Consider the following 19,519-nt stretch of genomic DNA (forward strand, 5'->3'; position numbering starts at 1 on the left):
ATAGAAATTAACTTTGTAACCTGACAATGAGTAGGGACCTGGTCACTTTTCCCTCTGGACTATAAAATACCTTGGAAGAAATAATGTACTAAATAGGCTTTATAAAGTGGAAAGCTTTACGGATTGTTAAAAAATAAGATTTTACTTCTTTTTTATTTGTAGGATTAGGCATATTTAAAACAGAAAGAAATCTAGTGCATAGATAACCTCTTCATCAGTAAGGATGGTTTTCCACTTAAAGAAGTAATTTCATATCATTTACTACTTTGCAAAAGAGCAAACTTCAATGAGTCACAAAGATAATCTCTGTTTTCAAAACTCAGTGTTTACAAATAGAAATACTAAAGCATATGAACTGAGGCAGGGATCCTGACTGGGGCAGAACTGAGTTTTCCATCCCTAACACAGGATATTAGGAGACAATCTCCTTCCTCTTTATTAGAGTTCCTATATTGTCATGGTTGCTGAGGAGTCACCTAAAGAAATCTTAAAGTGTGTTCAGTCTCAGATAGAGAGGACAGGAAAGGTCTGCAGGAATCAGTGTGTAGAAAGGAATGGGAGATGGGTGAAGAAAAACTTATGTGGGAAGGAATCTGTCATGACGAGTCCAACTATAGAGCAGCTGAAAGTGGGAGCTGTTCTGAGGTCTGAGGATGGCGGGTACTTGCATGACCACATGAAGTATCTTGGAATCAGGTATGTATGTGTCCCAGGAAGTAAATGTGAGTAAGGTCATCTGGCAAAGAGTTCACGGCAACTGGCTTTGGGGACAGACAGATCCAGGTTCTAATCTTAGTTCGGTAACCTGCTGGGTGGATAACGTTGGTGAAGTGCCCAGTCTCCCTATGCCTCAGTTTCTTTGTCTGTACAACAGAATAATATTTCTATCTCATAGACTTCTTTTCATGAAGAAAGTGATTTAAGATAGTAAAGCACTTAGCACTGACACAAAAAGTACTACTTCTTATTTTCCTTCTTTGAAAGAGTGGTATGAGACTTTCAAAGCTATCTGAACCCTGCCATACATTAGAGAGAGCCCAGGCAACTATACTGGGAAACACTGCCCCACTCCTGCTTAACTTAGCACAAAGCCAAAGGAGAAGTGTGCTGTTTCCACAATACTGCTAAAAAAGCCCTGAAGACTAAGCACCAGCTGGCCTTGGAAACATGGCAGGTATCTGTTCCTGGGGCTAGAGACCCCTGCATTGTTGAACTAAGGTCACTGGTTCAGCCTTCAGTAAGTTTTAGTTCGCTAAGAATTCCCAGAAATACCTAGAAGAATTTTTCAAAGACCAAAAAATTTCCACCAAAGCAAGTAGGGATTATGGGCTAATGACTTTCAGGAACTGACTTTAATGCTACTGTATTAATCATCACATGGATGAAGTCACAAGTGTAGGAAATTTTAAAAAAATGACTGTAAGCCCCTCAAATTTTATAAACAGCAACACATGTCTTTGAATCAGTCTTTCCTGGTCAACTTGACCATCCAAAGACATGTTTTGATACATTCCAGAATCATTAGCATACACACAGACATGAGACATGGCCATTCTTAAATACTGAAAACTGAGCTGTACTGTTTGCCAGGGAAAGTGTTTTAAAGCCTCAGTTAATTAGAAGTGCTGCTTACTTCTCTGGCTTCTAAGCAGACCATTGATGGGCTTTTGTCCTTTGTAAGAATTTTTTTAACTTTATCCCTTTATTTTATGTAATTATAAGGTGTTGAGTCTGAAGATAAAAAGAAAAAGACTGGTAGGAAGAAACTCGAAGTTCTCAAGTCTTCAAAATGCAAATAAAAAAAATAGAGAGGATATAATTAGTGTTTGTTAGTACAGTCTGGTTTCCTGGCCTGGACCTTTTTTTTTTTTTTTTTTTTAAGAGCAAGCATTTTTTTCCAATGTTTGTCAGGACCATTAAATTTAACAACAATCAATCTTGCAACCTAGTCATTAATTCTGTAATTGTAGATATAAAACATGTTCTAGCCTTACAGAAATTGGTTTGCAACGGTATGTCAGACCATCCAATGAGAATTCTTCAAAGCCTATCCAAACCTGCATCCGCATGAAAACTAACAGTTTAATGAGCAAGAGTATAATGAACAATCAGCTTGTGACCTGATGCTCTCAGACTTCTTACTTTGTAATCTAAATATAAAATCCACATATTTGAAAGCTGACAAACTCAGCTGAGAGAACATAATTTTAAACTCATTCAGAAGAGGAAATGCTAACCACACATTTTACCTGGTACTTGAAAGTAGAGACTTATTCTTAATGGCCCTAAATTTTTGTCTGTATGTGTCTGCGTGTATAGATCTGTGTACGTCCATGCAGGCGGTATGTAATGCTATTGCATCCATGCAAAGGTGACATGGTATGACTCACTAGCAACATGCGATAGCTTATCTTACTGGGAATGACAGCAGATTTATACCAATATATTCAAACACGAATGTGCATCATGTATTTTCAAGATGGCTGGTTGAGGGATACATTTTTTTTTTAAGATTTTATTTATTTATTTTACAGAGATCACAAGCAGGCAGAGAGAGAGGGGAAGGGAAGCAGGCTCCCTGCTGAGCAGAGAGCCCTGTGGGGGGCTCAATCCCAGGACCCTGGGATCACGACCTGAGCCGAAGGCAGCGGCTTTAACCAACTGAGCCACCCAGGCACCCCGAGGGATACATTTTTACCAATGAAAAATTCATCCTGATTAAAAAGCCAAAATTTGGAAATAAGGGTAAAAATCCTGCAATTCAGTATAGGCTTCTGTTCCAAAAAGCGGTAGGAATCTATTTGTTGAGGCTTGGTCCCAGTATTTTATATACCAAGTATAAACACAGTTTTACAAGCTAAGAGAAATCATTTTCACCTAAATATAAACATTCTAGAAAGTCACAGCCTCTTTTTCAGCCATTTCTTCCTTTCTTTGATTAGCTAGAGATCCAGATTTAGTCCAGGCATATTTGCCTACCCAAGAATGGTATCATCTATAAATGATTGCTTCGGTGGCACTCCGCTTTATATTCCTAAGAGGCTTCATGTCACATAATTGAATACAGTAAGATGGAAGTACAATACCTTGAGCTGGGGAGTCCAGAGTGTACAGCAGATGTTTCACAGATTTATGGAGAGTTTTGAAACCTTCGTTAGTTGTGACACGTGGATAAACCTTCTGCACGACCAGCAGCGCACTAACGAGTCAGAAAATAATTAAACCAGATCGCATTTCAGGGTTTGCAGACAAAAACAAAAGGTTAATTCAAGGAGAAAATGGCTACAGTATAGAAAATTATTCTTATAGCATAAGAGACAAGATGCTGCTTTTGTCATTTAATTACTTATTTGTCTTTTCATGCACAAAATCACCCCAAAATGTTCTTGAACCAGACAGAGTGCTTTAAAACCTTTCCCAGATTCTAAAGACTCGGGAACTCAAGAGCCTAAAAGTAAAGGAGTAAAGTTCACATCAGTTGTTTCTGTTAAGACTTAAAAATAAGTGGTTAGGAATAGAAACGTCCAATGGAATGGTGACTTTTTTTTTCTCTTTAAGGGAAAAATTAAATATTGGAAATTATTTTTGTTAAAAATCAAGCCCAGAAAGAAAGGAAACTATTCTAGGAATAAAAATTATTTAAGCATTTGATTAAAATTTATTTTTGCTGAACAAATGGTAATGTCTTTGAAAAAGAAATGGAGCTTGCCCTAATTAAAAATGGCATTCTATCCTCTAAGTGTCGAACAGGCACTACTCTAGGGGTAGCTCAACAGCAGTATAGAGACTAACTGGCATTATCTTCCTAGAATTTTTATGTTATAAGTAAGATGGGCAGTCTGCACTGGGGAAGGCCAATCAGCGAATTCACTTATATCTGAGTTCATGCCATATTTTCAAAAAGGAATTTTTCTTAAGAAATGTCTTTTTTAGCCATTAAAAAAAAGTTGTCATTGTACATCTGAATCCCCCAAATACTTGATTTATATCAATAATCAAGGGCAATGCTTTAATTTACACAAGTAGTAACTAGAACAACAGGCTTTGTTAACAATCTGACATGTGCAGGGTTAAATGTACCAATTTGCTAACAGTCTTCCCCATGTATCCTTGTCAACTAACAGCTCACTCCAGCAATAGATACAGTATGTGCACATTTTACATCTTGCCTCTGGCACAGAAATTTTGCCCCAGCATTGCTGGGCAGGAGGAGAGCAGAACATTTCTGCATAGAGCCCCTGGGCATTGTTAGCTCATTATTGTATCTGGCCATAGAGGCTAAGCTGTATGTTTTTCATCTCTGCTCTATATACATAACAGTGGATACCTCAGGCATTTTTATATTTGCCCTAAGAATCTCCTGGTTCTCAGACTTTGGGGTGCTTCTGAACCTGGTGACCATGGAGACCAGTTAGATGGCCTGAGGTTACAGATTTCTGCCAGCCCTGTCCCAATTTGGCCCTCCGTCTCAGTCACCTGATCTGCTGTCTCACAGTAATACCTTCAAAGACTGAACAACTGGCAATCTCATTAAAGCTGTCAACATTATTGTTAAGAATATCATTAATAAAATGTCAGTAGACCTGAATCATCTTTTTTCTAACAAAATTTTAACTTAAAAATAATGACACCTGGCCTTCATATTCTCTGAAATCCTTTGAACCATTTACTGATCAAAATATTTTTATTTTATTTCATAGATTTTTTTACCCCCGCTCTTTACCATATAAAAATGGAAGTTATCTTTAAAAAAGTCTCTTTATAAGTAAAGATAATTTTATAGAAGAGTTTCCGTGATCTGCATTTCAGCATAGCTTTCTCATAAATGATGACAAATGATGGTTTTTCCATATATACTTCTTGAATTTTTTGAGATTGCTCATTTTTGCTAATTTCTGTCATGAGAGTAACATTATATATCTGGTTTGGGTGATGGGTTAATAATAATGTACAACTCAAAAATATAAAAAGATGTTGAAGGAAATGACTAAAGTTTTTGTGGGGTTTATTTCTCTCTTATTACTTGAGCAACAAGAGTAAGATAAACCAATGAGACCCTAATTTGCTATACAGTAATTTATATGAGGAAATTATGACTCTTAATGACACTATTAGTTTAATAACAATAATTATGGTTTATATGGTGAGTGCTGTGAAGTGTGTAATCCTGGCCATTCACAGATCTCTACACCTGGGGCCAATAATACATTATATGTTAATTAAAAAAAACAAAAAAATTTTAAAAATGGTTTAAAGACGGCTCTCCAACAGAAATATAATGCAAGCCCCATATTTCAATTTTACAGGAGTCATGTTAAAGAAGTTATAAGAAACATGAAATTAATTTTAACAGAATATTCTATTAATAAAATATTCTATGTACCTAATACATCCAAAATATTATCACTTCAATAGCTAATCAATATAAAAATCATTAATGAAATATTTTATGTTTTTTATTGTTCTAAGTTTTCAAAATTTATTATGAATTTTGTATTTATGGAACATCTCAATTCAGATCCAAATTTTCATGGAAAATATTTAATCTCAGGAAGTATGGGTGGCTCAGCTGATTAAGCAGCTGACTCTTGATTTTGGTTCAGGTCATGATCTCAGGGTCCTAGGACTCAGCCCCCAGTCAGGCTCTGAGCTCAGTGGGGAGTATGCTTGAGGATTTCTCTCCCTCTTCCCTTACCCCTGCTCATTCTCTCTAAAAAAATATATATATATCTTTAAAAAAAAATTTAATATGTATTTAGATTTCATTATAGTGACAGATGAAAAAGTAGGTTCATATACTAACACTGTTCCAAACACACGAGAAGGTTAACCATTAATTGAATCAAATATCAATGTTTACAATTTAAATAAAGTTAAAAATTCAGCATTTTAGTCAAAATTCACATGCAGTTATCATATTAGAAGGCCATATTAGATAGCCAAGGGCTACCATATTAAAAAGAAAACATGTATAAATTAGCAATAAAAACCTAAATTAAATATTGACCAGTTAAAAAAAGAGTTGTTTAAAGTTCAATGTCATTTACCACTTTTTTTTTTTTTCCTCTCCAGGGATGGGAAGGGGAAGGGGAGAGAGAATCCCAAGCAGGCTCCAGCCTGGGGCCCCACACAGGGTTCAATCTCACAATCCTGAGATCATGATCTGAGCCACCCAACATGCCCCAAATGTCATTTACTTCAAAATAATTTGAAATTATTTCTTTCAGGTATTTCTGTCTTCTTTTTCATTATTATGTAGACCGGTTTACAACATTTGTAATCATTACCAGACAGATGCTCTATTGCATAATGCTATGATATGCAACAATTTTATTTTAAATTCTAAGATAATTAAAATAACCAAAGTAAATTGCCCATCCTAAATAATTTACTTCACTAAAACAATGACAAAAGTATTCTATTTATGTATTTATTTTTAATCCTGAAGTATTTTTTGGATCTTCTACCTTCTATGAAATATTATTTAGTGGGATTTTTGTTTTTTATTTCTTGATTCTTAAATTTCATTGATGTATAATTCACACACAATAATATGCACCTATTTTAGGTGATAATTCAGTGAGTTTTAACAAATGTATACAGTCATGTAGCCACCATGCTAATAAGATACAAAGCACTTCAATAATCCCCAAAATATTTCCTTATGCTCCCACCAGTTGTCTTGGGATCCACTGATTTAATTTGTAACAGTATAAATTAATTATATGAATTTGAGAACTTCATATAAATGGAGTAATATCTATACATCCAGTAGGTTTTCTTTTTTGGGGGGGTGGGGGGGTGGTGTCTGGATTCTTCTGCCGGCATAGTAGTCATAATATTTATTCACATTACTATGTGACTTGGTAATCTGTTTGTTTTTCTTGTTGAGCAGAATAACAATGTATAAATAAACTATAATTTTTTTGTATTTCTATTTATGGCTATTTGTTCTTTCCCCCTGATTTTTAGCTATTACAGATAAATCTGCTGTGAACATAGCATACCAATCTTCATGTGGGCATACGGTTCCATTTTCTTAGGTATATATCCAGGAGTAGAATGCTGTATCATATGGGCCTATTGTTAACTTCATTAGAAGCTATCATACCGTTTTCCAAAGAGTTCTCTTTGTTCTACATTTTTGTGAACAGTTGGGGTTGTCCATCTTTTAAAATTGTACCCATTTTAGCGAGTGTGTAGTGCTATCTTACTGTGGTCAGATTATTACTTTGACTCTTTTTTATTGCTATGCTACAGGATTCAAATGATTCTCCTCCTTTAATTGATTTACCTGTTTGCTTATTAAGACAGAATATAAATAAGAGCAAGAGGATGAAGTGCCAAAATTCTGGGTGAAAATTACCCTAACTGCTAAAATGCGGACCAGTACAGAGAACCAACTCCCTACATCTTCCTCCTTCTGTAATTTAGTTATGATGGGCTATTGTGGAAAGAGCACAGGACTTCTCATCCCTCAGGTCCTTCCTGCCTTTGTCACTTACTAGTTCTCAAATCTTGGGACAGTAATTTGAAAGGGTTTGTTTCCTCTTCTACAAAATGGGGATATCTGTTGCCTCAATTTCAAAGCATTGTTGTGGGATCGAATGAGATTAATGTACCAACATAAGGTCTTATTATAAGGTCTTTGAACAAACATAAGCTCTTGGACGCTTTCCAAAGAATGTGAGAACACTCTCTTCTGGTACCTCAGACATTAGAGAGGGAATACATTGTGTTCCTACTGACGTAGTAAAGAGGTAGCCTGGATTCTGGAGTTAGAAAACCCAGGTTTAAGTCCCCCTTGCTGTATAATTATCAAATATTTAATTTCCATGACCCTCTGTCACCTCATTTACAAACTGAATAATAGTTTAGGTGCAGGATTTAATGTGATATATCTGTAAAGGGCTCAGTTAAGTGTCTGGAATGTAGCAGACATGCAATAATCGACAGCTGTTGATCTAGTATTGCTTTTCTTGTTTTTAATGCACATTTCCAAATCAGCCAGACAGACGTCAAAGTCAAAAACTAAGTACGAGTCCATTAAATTCTAAACACTGGCTGTAGTCTGAACTCTTTTATAAGGCAAGTAGCCTCTAAAAGGGTTTCTCCTGCAAAGATAATTTCAAATCTTCAGTCATATATGTCAAATAAACCCAACCCAATATGCAGGTTTAGAAAGATTATTTATAGATTGGCTGCACATGAGGGGAACCAACCCCACTGAGGTGGCTCAGCTGAAAATTCCAACCAACAGGTTGTTTTATATTGGATGGTATCAACTAAAACCCAATGGGACAGTTTACTCTTGGGCAGTTGAAATGCTAAAGGCAGAGTTCTGCCTGTCCCTGAAGGAGCCTGAGCCAATGTTCTAATCTACGCCTGTTCCTGTTACACACTTTTCTCAGAAGGTCTGCAATAACAACTGACTATAGATTTGTTAAGACTACTGTGCCTTCTCAGTTCCTCAATGTTCTTGGGTAACCCTGATGACTGATGACTGCAGTGTGTGTTTTCTCTTTGCTTAACTAATACCTTCATTTTCATTATTAAAATCTGCAGTAAGGTACTCGATGATTATTGGCTCCATGTTTAAATTACTTACCTACCAGTGATCCTCACAGGTAACATTAAAAAAGAAAAGACTTATTTGTCCCACTTGATTCTTATATTTTCTTACCTGTTTGCATTTCTAAGAACACCAAGTAGACTGCTTAGTGTTGTGCCATTCTGGAACACATCTGGAAAGCTAGAAAGAAGCTGCCAGACAGTGGGCTGCTCTTGGACTTGTGAGAAGAAGGACAGCACTTTGACCATTTCCTGAAATACTGTCTTCTGGTTGTTGGGATCACTTGATATCTTACAAAATGACAAACAGGGCAAAATGGGAGTTCAGCATTTGTAATCACACGGCTCACTGTTTTTAAAGGCATTAAAAATGTAGACTTTCACATAATTCTGATTGTCAAAGAGTTCGAAGTCATTCTTTACTTGGAAAAGTTACAACCATTTCTAATATCCTTAAACATAACTGGGTTTTTTCTTATACCTCCAGAAATTGGCACAGTTCAATTTTGGTTAACAAAGCTGTATTTATACAAAATATATTAAATTACATTTTGGAAATTAAAATTAATTTCTTAAAATGAAATTAGCTTCTGGGTCATGTTTTTGTTTTTCCCTAGGATCAGGTTTAGGATTTACAGACAAATCTTCTCTGTATCTATTAGTAGACTTTATATTATTTATTATTTGGTTTCAGAACCCTTAAATCTATATATATTTGCTACTACAATTACACATACACACATACTTAATGGAAGAAAATACTTTCAAAGTTCTATTGCCACACCAGGAACGTTAGTTACAATAAATGATTTATAGTGAGTGAACCTATGTAATAATCACAACTTGTATTATAAGCAAACAAATAAAAACTGTGACTTCTGCTCCTGCCCTGTATCACGGGATCCAGTGAACAAGTAAAGTATTTCTTCATTATATTCCCACCCAAAGTAATTTTCTTAATAAAGTCATTCATATTGGTAAAGTCAGGCTTTTGTTCAGTTGTAATTCAAGTTCTTTCATGCCGAGAATGTGATTTTGAACAATGTATTCTTAAGCAAACATTCTACCCTACATGACTGAATTTGTTTAGAAAACATTTTAAGTGCTCTGTGTTTAACAGGGGTTATTATAACAGTGTCTCTAATCAGGTTCATTTAGAAAGCTCAGATTACTAAAGGTAATTCAAACATTCTGTACTGAATGAAATTACAGTAAAATTCAGAGAATCAGGAGTAAAGTATCAGAAGTGGGTATCTTTCATTTAGTCCTGTTTATAAAATTTAAAGAAAATTCTGAGTGTTTTTGTGATCGTTCATTGTATGTGGGATTTCATTAAATGAAGACTATGGATAACTTCTTTGCATACCACAGTTTTAAGAATAGCATACAGAAGTGGTCATTACTACTTTACAGTATAAAGTCCTTGTCCCTAACGTGCAATGTTTTGAGGAGAGGGATATATTGTTTCATCAAAAATCAGCTTTTCAAAGTAGGTATGATATTAGTGAGAAAAATTAAGAAGATAACCCATTATTCTCATTTCTAAGAGTTAATGGCTCTAATAGTTAAATTATTAAACTTACATTACAGCCTGAGTAATCTTACTTAAATATGACAGAGGAAACAATCTTCATTCACCATAGAGCAAAACCATCTACAAAAATGTGTCTACAATAACCGTAATGCAATATTTTTGTTTCAACATTGTAATCATTTCAATCCTGCACCTTTAAATGGAAAGCAGACATGACTTAGAATTAGATACTGTGTGTGAATCTCTGTAAGGAGTGCATGCCAAGGGTGAGCCCATATTCCAGTCAGTATTACCCAGTCCATAGTAAGGCTATGGACTTACTCTTTGACTCAAGTTGAATCACTCTGTGGATCTAAGAATGAAAGCAATACATTTCCTTTCATTGCTTAAGAGGTCTTGATCAAATTAAAATATTTACACTTACCTGAGAGAATTGGTTTGTTAGTTCATGGAGAGAAGACTCTAGAAAGGTCAGATTGGATAGGCAAAATTTGTTAAAAACGTTTTTCCCTAGAGTTGTCCAAGAGAAGATGTAATGAGCAGTATAATCTGGATAGCTCTCGCACAGTTCTTTTCGTATGTCTTCTGAAGTTGAATTTTGCTCTAACAGCTAAAAATATGTGTGAGAAGAGTGAAATAATAACATTAATAAATATAGATATAAAATAGTCTTCTCTTCAAGGAAACTGACTTGTCTTCACAATAGCCATTTTAAGGCCCCGCATTATAGCTACTATTAAAATAACACTAAAATACATTTGGTTTATTTATGAAAAGTTGCAAGAAAATGTATGAATGTGGTAATTCTTGTCATTGTTATGTTTTAAATTATTCATACATGATTTGTTTAACTGAACTAATTTCCTGTCTCCGACCAGAGAAACTAAATTCACCAGATCTTTTCTGACAAAAATCTTCAAACTTAAAAACCGTAGTTTTTCCTGGGCATTTAGCAGCAAACTTGGGTGTCCTAACTGTGACCCTTCATCGGGAAACTGGCTGCAATCTCTGGACTTCGAGAGAGGAGGAGCATTGACATCCAAGACCCACAGTGTTATTTTTAGAGAAGTGGACCAACATAACTTATGTTTCATTTATAAAGCAAATAGTTTACTTAGGAATTATGCATATGAAGAAAAAAAGAAAATGTGTATATGAAAACACATAAAAGTATATAATTAACAACAGCAATAATTGAAAAGCATTTTCATAATGGAATCCTAAATCCTCCATATACTTACTTCACAGGACAGACCAGTCACAGACACAGCACCAATTTCATGTATAATAGTGATCACATTCACCATTTTAAGTTGTTTAGGTATTTACAGAGCCAATTATAGTCAGTTATAACATTTAAGGGGTCCTTTCTAACAACTAATTCTTATAACCCTGTGAGGTGAAGGCCAATTAACTTTATCTTCCCCTTTAATATTAAGTCACAAAAGCTATACTTCGCCATCCCATGATGCAACTTCTCAGTGAATGGAACAAGACAGGATCCACTTATTCTAGGATATACTATAAGTGCCAAGTCTTCCAGTCATTCATCCATATCTCTTTCTTAACATTACACATAAACTCACTCCAAAATGATTTCTCTACTCATTTTTGCAAGGGTTGCAAAAAGCAGTAAAGAGAAAGAAAGAGGAATCAGAGAGATTGCTGACACAGGCATCAATATGTCATCCTAATTTTTACAACCCTTCCCTGCTCCAACTACTCTAAAAATATGTATCTATACATAGAAAATTCATTTTTGACTTATCTCCACTGGATATATGATTCTGTGCTGCTTCACAAAATTCTGAAATTTTATTCCATATGAGAAAGAGAACTCAGGAGTTTCAATACAGTGAAGCAGTATTTTTGAGAATAGTGTTGTTACTCTAGATATTAAAGTATTTAACTGATTCAATGAAGACTTTGTGCTTCTAGGAACTAATATGGAAGAAATAGAATGGAATAAAGTAACTTCCTCCCATTTACATACTGGTTAGATTTAGGGAGCCTTTAAATTGGAATTAACTGAGCATACTGGGGCCTTCCAATGCCAAACAGGGAGCTTTAGGTATCTCAAATATTATTCTTGTTAGAACCAGACTTTCAACATCTAGACTAAATTGAATGGGAAACTCTTCTATTTCAGCCAGCGCTGGCAGAATTGCCTTCATGGGTAATAATGCCTTTCTTGGAATCCCTTTTTGCATTGTCCTTTGGCTTATTTACATAAACGTGTTTACTGAGATGCCTCTTATATAGAATGTTAATTCAAAGGTTAACTAACAGAGTCATACTAAGCTGCAGAGGTTATGATCACTGGAATATGAATAAAAGTCAATCTATGTCCTATATCCTATGTTCCATCCAGATGGAAGAAATGTCTACTGCATAAAACATGAATATATTATTTAAAATGCGTAAGTGTGCATGTGTGCATGACAGACAAAGAGAGACAGTGAGTGAAAGAGAGAGAAGTCTATTAGCAAATGTTGAAAAATAATCTCTTTTAATTTCTGAAGAGCACATAAAGCAAAGGCCAGCCAAATCAATGTAGGAATCTGGCTGAATGAAAGACAGTAAGGAGAAGTAGGGACTGTGTTCAACTGAAGGGAAACCATTCTGCCCAAAGGCGTTCAACTTAATTTCCTAATATCCCTGCACACACACACACACACACACACACACACACACATTTAGCTCACAGGCTGCCAGTTTATGCCTCTGATAGAAATTATTACTTTTTTTTTTTTGTAATCTGGAATCTGAAAATAAGAAGGATCTATAAGTAAGCTCTCCAAACCATGCTAAAGAGAAGGATTTTACTACTTTGGGGAGATACTTTCCAAAGCTCAAATTTTCTAAAGGCATTATCAGTATGGATGAGGAAGCCAAGTGTAGTATTAGAGCTTCGTCTGCTGTCATATGTCTTTTTTTCTTCTGTTTCAGAAAATTAGAAGATTATATATAATGCTACCTTATTTCTTACTAGAGGAAAATCTTAAGTTTGATTAAGGCAGTTAATAGGGAAATAAATAAAAGTCCAAGACCTTAATGAATTCAGAACGTCTGAGAATTAAGCTTTTTGATGGAAGAGCTCCTGACAAAAGAATCCTCCTGCGATATTACTCTAGATGGGGACGGGGGCGGGGGGGGGGGGGTGTGTTCCAAATCTCTTCCTGTTTGGGAGATGCTTGTATTAACCTCAGAGGCATTTGTTCAACTGCTAGTTATTATCAGTCCATTACAAAACTGAGTGAAATTACCTTTTCCAAACTAAGGATCCGGGCAAGGACTTGACTACCATTGAAAGTATCTGTTCCAGTACTTTCCAAAACAGAGCTCAGACTGGGAAATACTGGGGCTGTAACAGAAGAACGAACAGATTAGCATTCTAAACAGATACACAAAATTGGGCAGATTCATGTAAGAATCCATAAATATCACTTGTACCCTGACATCCCCCACAGCAAGAACGTACTCAAATATGCAACTTCTATGAAAGTTTTGTGCTGGCAAAATGGCAAATTCCATCATTATTTCTCTTCACATAAAACTGTGATGGTTTTGGTCTGCTCTTGGGTTTTTTCCAATCACTTTAGATGTCATTTGCTTTCATTCCAGTTTATGTCATTAAACTTCATCACCAATATTACTGCCTAATAAAGTGAATCATTTCTGTGCAGGCCTAGAGGATTCGAGGTGCTTCTACCAGCTCTACAGATCCATCATATCTAACATCTGTTCAAAGGATCTGCCAATGCACATCTGGTGATAATGGTTTTCTTTTAATTATTCAATTGGGAGGCTGAAATCTGCTTAAGATCATAAATTCTTTCCTCCCCAAAGTGTTTTCTGAAAGATATTTCAGATCAAATAAATGGGATGAGGCAATTAGTCCAAACTGCAGTATATTCTAATTAAGTAATTCTCAAAGTAGCCTCATCGAGCACTATTTATGATGTGGCAGAGTGTTCTGGGTTAGGAGCATTAGCTAGAAGATTATGTTCATACCTATAGCATGGATGGTCACTAAGCCAGTATGTTACCTTTCATGAATTTTGGCCAGAGATACTTTGTTACATTCACAGCAAGGAATCTTTGTTTCCAAAGATACAGTGATCTATTATCAGGAGGGCCTAGGTTATGTTACAGTGCCTGTGGGGCTGAGAATTTACCAACCAATTCCTCTGGATCAGGCAATGCTTGTGTGAGATGAGCAGCCAGGGCAGAAACCTCATCTGTGGCTACTGAGCAAAGCAAAGCTTACTGGACCACAACACTATGATCTTATTTCTACTGTGCTTTAAGCTTCTCAGCCAAATACCCTCAGATCATTCACAACAGAACATTAGTTCCTCAGAACCACTCACACTACTGTATTTCTATTACATTAACACAGGACTTTTGTCCTCTGGTCCATCAACTTGCACTGGAATGTTATTTGATGTCACGGTTTCTTGTTTGTTTGTTTTTAGTTGCCTACAGTTCACATACAATGTTCCACTGGCTTTAGGTGTACAAAATAGCGATTCAACTTTTCAACTTCTCTCTCTGTTATGCTATGCTCACCACAAGTGTAGCTATCATCTGTCACCATAAAACCCTGTTACGGTATCACTGATTTTATTCCCTATTCCCTATTCTGTGACCTTTATTGCGTGACTTATTTCATAAATGGAAGCTTGTATCTCCCACAGCCCTTCATCTATGTTGCCTGCCCCCCACCTCCTTCCCTCTGGCAACCATCAGTTTGTTTTCTGTATTTATACGTCTAATTCTTCTTGTTTATTTATTCATTTGGTTTTTTTTGTTTTGTTTTGTTTTATTTTAGATTCCACTTATGAATGAAATCTTATGGTATTTGTCTCTCTCAGTCTGGCTTATTTCACTTAGCATAATACGCTCTAGGTCCATCCCCACTGTTGCAAAGGGCAAGAGCTCATCCTTTTTTTAAAGTGGCACAGTATTCCAGTGTGTGCATATCTGTGTGTGTGTACCACATTTTTATCCATTTATCTATCAGTGAACACTTACACTTGGGCTGCTCCTATGTCTTGACTATTGTAAATAATGCTGCAGTAGACACAGGAGTGCATACATCTTTTCAATTACTATTTCATTTTATTTGAGTAAATATCCAGTAGCAGAAATACTGGATCACGCAGTATTCCTATTTTTAATTTCTTGAGGAAACGCCATACTGTTTTCCACAGTGGCTATACCAACTTACAAAATGTTACAGAATCTTATATATCCCATGGCATTTTTTAACAGTACTTCTTTTTCTCCACAGCACCAATCACATTCCAAACACAGAGAAATCTTTGTTTCATTCCCTAATATCCCTGGGACATAGGTCTGAGCTTACACGATAGCAGGCATGCAATAAGTATTTGTCAAATGAATGTAAAACTGTCCTGCTGTTTTGAGAGTTTATTCCCAATTTATGGCTTCTAATGAGTGTCTCAGGGTCATCTGCAACAGAATTATTTGGTATAAGGCTCAGGCAGCTCGGCCAGAAGGTGTTCGGCACACTAAAGTGTGAAGGCTCCTGACCTAGCTGTAAAGGAAGCGTTACAGTCCCACTGAGAGCCTGGGATACTGAGCAATGAGGGGGAGGAACAGCCGAAAGAATCCCAGTTTGGCTGTTGCTCTAGAATCAGGTCTGATGGATAAGCCTTGACAGGGCATATAACTTTGCTGGGCCTCAGATTTCTCATTTGTAAAATGAAAAGTTTGGGCAAATCTGAGATTTCATCCAGTAACATTTTTTCTCTTTTTAAAATTGAAGTACAATTAACATACAGTGTTATATTAGTTTCAGGTATGCAACATGGCCATTCGACAATTCTATACATGACTCAGTGCTCATCAAGATGAGTGACCCCCTTCATCCATTTCACCCCTCCCGCCCCACTCACCTCCCCTCTGGCAACAACCAGTTGTATTCAAGAGCCTGTTTTTTTAGTTTCACTTTCTCCCTTGTTTGTTCATTTTTTTTTTCTTCAATTACAAATAAGAGTGGAATCATACAGTATGTGTCTTTCTCTGACTTACTTCACTTAATGTTATACCCCTTAGGTCCATCTGTAGCGTTGCAAATGGTAATTTCCTTTTATTGCCGGGCTTCCTAACCTTCCCAGCATCATCTAATCGCAGACCGTTAGAGTCCCTAGCCAATTCTGGCAAAGTGTGCAGTTCTCAACATCATATTTAGTACCATCTAAGCTTTTGCTCCTAGAAAGTATTTTAGTAAGAACTTCATTTCCAATTATCCTCAAGAACTTGCGTAATTGCACTGCCACACTCAGGCAACCTTAAGAAACATTTAAATCTCTTGGGAATATTCTAGGCATTCCATCTCTGTTTGAAAAGTTAAAAGCATAACCCTTTCAAAGCTTAGACCTTGCTGGCTGTTCCAAGAGGCCCCCTCTAAACTCAACAGAAGAGAATAGCTTACCCGGTGATGTGTGCCTTCTTTCTGGAACTTTGGTGCTCTGGAGTGATAAATTACTGTCCTTCTCCAGGTTGGATGACTTTCTCAGAATTTCACTAGTGAAGAAAAAGCAAGAACTCTACAACTTCACCCACATTAATTTCAGTTAGTTACAGCAGTGTATCATTTGGCAGATTCCAGGGCTCTCCAAGGACTTTCAAATTTTTAATCTACTTTCTAGGATTATAATGGAAGAACTCACCACACCATACACCAGTGAATATGTAGGATCTCCTACAAGGTAAATTTTTATTCAGAGAAAATGGTCTAGATGAGGTTTAAAATAGTTATTTTTACTTTAATCTTATAAATAGGAAATTATTTTTAAAAGACATTAGAGCTAAATATTGAAAGTAATCATGAGATTATAGATACATGTGCATACATAGGTACATATATATGTGCATATATATATATATATATATATATATATATATATATTTTTTTTTTTTCTTTTTAAAAAGAGGATGGATCTCAAACAGGTAAGAGCCCAAAGATGCTTCAGGGACTGAAACAAAGGTATGCTTATTTGTCAACCTTGAAAGAAAGTTAAGTTTTATATATTAAATTATAGATGGCATTTTGAAGACTATCAAAACTGAATACTTGTAAGATATATTCAAGGAAAAAGGAAAGAACACACATTTATTGAGTATCTAGTCCATGCCAAGTTCTGTGGCTGTTGTCATTACAGGTGGCACCAGGTGTTAAAGGCATGTATAACAAAGTTAAGTAGATCCTTTATTGTACTGAATGCATCACTGTGGTAATAATAGCACTGTGGTGCCAGAAATCCCCACACATTGTGATCACATCAGCTTTTGCAAGAAAACATTACTAGACCTTTAGTAACCTACTTTATAAAAATTCACTGCCTGTTTAGTTGATTATCAAAATCGAGATAATCACATTTTCTTGAAAACCTGATATACCTAAAGTGCCTGCCTAAAATAAATGTATGTATTTCAAGAATGCAATCAGTTCTGATGCCTGGATGTGAATACTTTTTGGAATTACTAAAAATTGGTAAATTTGGTGTAGTTATTTATAAAAAACTTACTTAAGATATGTAAGGATGGATATAAAAATATACTAGTGAAAAAGCAAGAAGTTCTATTTACTGCTGTGGTTCAATGTAACCTCCTTTTTAGAAGTAAGATCTGAATCATGGTTCCAGGGTACTTTGTGATTTATAATTGGGATTTTTTTTTTTTTTAAGTTTGTCCTCTTAGTAAAAATGATAAGAAGAGGTGATATTTGTTTTCATTCCCCAGTGTTTTTCCAATATTCTCTATAAAATGCACTGGTTGCTCCAAAAGTTCTGCATTCTTAATGTATATTTGAATTATTCATGACCATGACTGTACTCCCCTAAATCTTTTTACATTCCTTATGCTGACTATTTGGATGGGAAAACTGTTCAGATAAAAATAAGAACTGACCTGTACATTTTCCCTTTTCTCAACAGAAGTTTTAGAAAGTTTGAGAAAGTCTCGGGTTCACTTTTCTTTTTCTCGACATTTTTTTTCTTTTTAGTTAGACTTGAAATACTGTAAGGAAGTCTACTGAATATCAACACATTTTGAAAATAAAGGGGAAAAGTGCCTTCATAAAAATTTTAAGGAATATGGACAGCACCAAAAACCAAAGGGAGAATGACAAAGATCAACATGAGTAAAGAAGGAGCAAGAGAAAAGAGAGACTGAATAATAAATGGGAGTGGGAGAGAAAAATAGAAGAAGTGATAAGAAACTAAGAAAATGTTAAGTTTAGAGAAGCAAAAGCTGCATCTACTAGACAGAGACATCTTGCCCATCTTCCCACATTCAGAGAAGCACCCTAAACCTACTCCTTCAAAAATTCTTTAAAGACCAAAGAAAGACAAAGTCCTCCCTTTCCCAGCAAGCCACTGGCTCAGCAGGTTTCAATCTGCTCAACAGTAAAATGGCTGCTTCCGGACAAACAACTATAGAGTCCTCTCTTCTAACAGGACCTATCCTTGACCAGCAAGTACCCATGGTGACATGATCACCCAAGCATACATGTAACAGGAGTGGGGAGGTGATCCCTCTCCTTGGATGTGTCCTGGCTGTGCCTTTTTTGTTGGGGTGAGAAATCAGGATATCAAGTGGGCTTTGCTGTTCAACTGCCTACAAGTTCCCCAATTTTATTTTGCATTTACAAAATGTGGTGTGACGGCATGCGTCCACGGCCACTGCACAGCAGAAAGCATTGTCTTTAAGCTCTTAAAATGGAAACCAGAAAATAAATGTACAAGACACCACTGTGGGTAAAAAGATGAATTAAGGTTATATATTGAAACAGTTTACCCCCACCCCAAGCAAAGTTAATTAATTCTTTTAAGTCCCTATGAAATTACTAATGCAGGGCAGGAAGATGGCCAGTACTACTGAGTTAATGGTAATCTCTGAACTTTCTCATTAGCACAACAACACTTATAGACAGAGAACTATATGCTTCTTAGAATGATAGGTGAGAAACAGTACTTTTTCCGTGATTTCAGACAATTTAAGCACCCAGTACCTACTTATTTCATAACGATTTTTTAGTGCATTATGTTTGTGTACCTATTCCTACCACTTCCCCACTTTAGGAAGTGACATCTTTGGAAGTAGGCACCATGTGTCATTCATCTTCTTATTCCAAACACCTATGGTGCTGGACCATAAGATCAGATGGCTGATTAAATAAAAAGAGACAGTAATCCTGGGGTGTGGCAGAAAGTGCCTTCCAGTTAGAAAACACCTCTGGAATCCCCACGCAGCCACTTCCTAAAACACCTCAGTCATTGTCTTCCTCATCTGCAAATTCGGAATGATCTACCTTGCCAGAGTTGTGAGTACTATACAGGATGCGCTTATCCAGTGTCTGTCTGAGCCTTGTCACTACAGGCA

General features: G+C 36.0%; 1 protein-coding gene across 1 annotated transcript in view; it reads right to left on the reverse strand.

Moving 5' to 3' along the window:
- ABCA12 (ATP binding cassette subfamily A member 12) overlaps positions 1–19,519 on the reverse strand; it is a 283,550-nt gene that overhangs the window by 87,203 nt on the left and 176,828 nt on the right. The window contains exons 6-10 of the mRNA XM_032354711.1: positions 16,569–16,660; positions 13,372–13,469; positions 10,530–10,715; positions 8,684–8,862; positions 3,087–3,199 (exon numbers count right to left, since the gene is read on the reverse strand). Of these exons, the coding sequence (XP_032210602.1) occupies positions 3,087–3,199; positions 8,684–8,862; positions 10,530–10,715; positions 13,372–13,469; positions 16,569–16,660 (668 nt within the window). The remainder of the gene's footprint in view (positions 1–3,086; positions 3,200–8,683; positions 8,863–10,529; positions 10,716–13,371; positions 13,470–16,568; positions 16,661–19,519) is intronic.

The sequence above is a fragment of the Mustela erminea genome, chromosome 8 (genome assembly GCF_009829155.1).
Source record: "Mustela erminea isolate mMusErm1 chromosome 8, mMusErm1.Pri, whole genome shotgun sequence".
Lineage (NCBI taxonomy): Eukaryota > Metazoa > Chordata > Mammalia > Carnivora > Mustelidae > Mustela > Mustela erminea.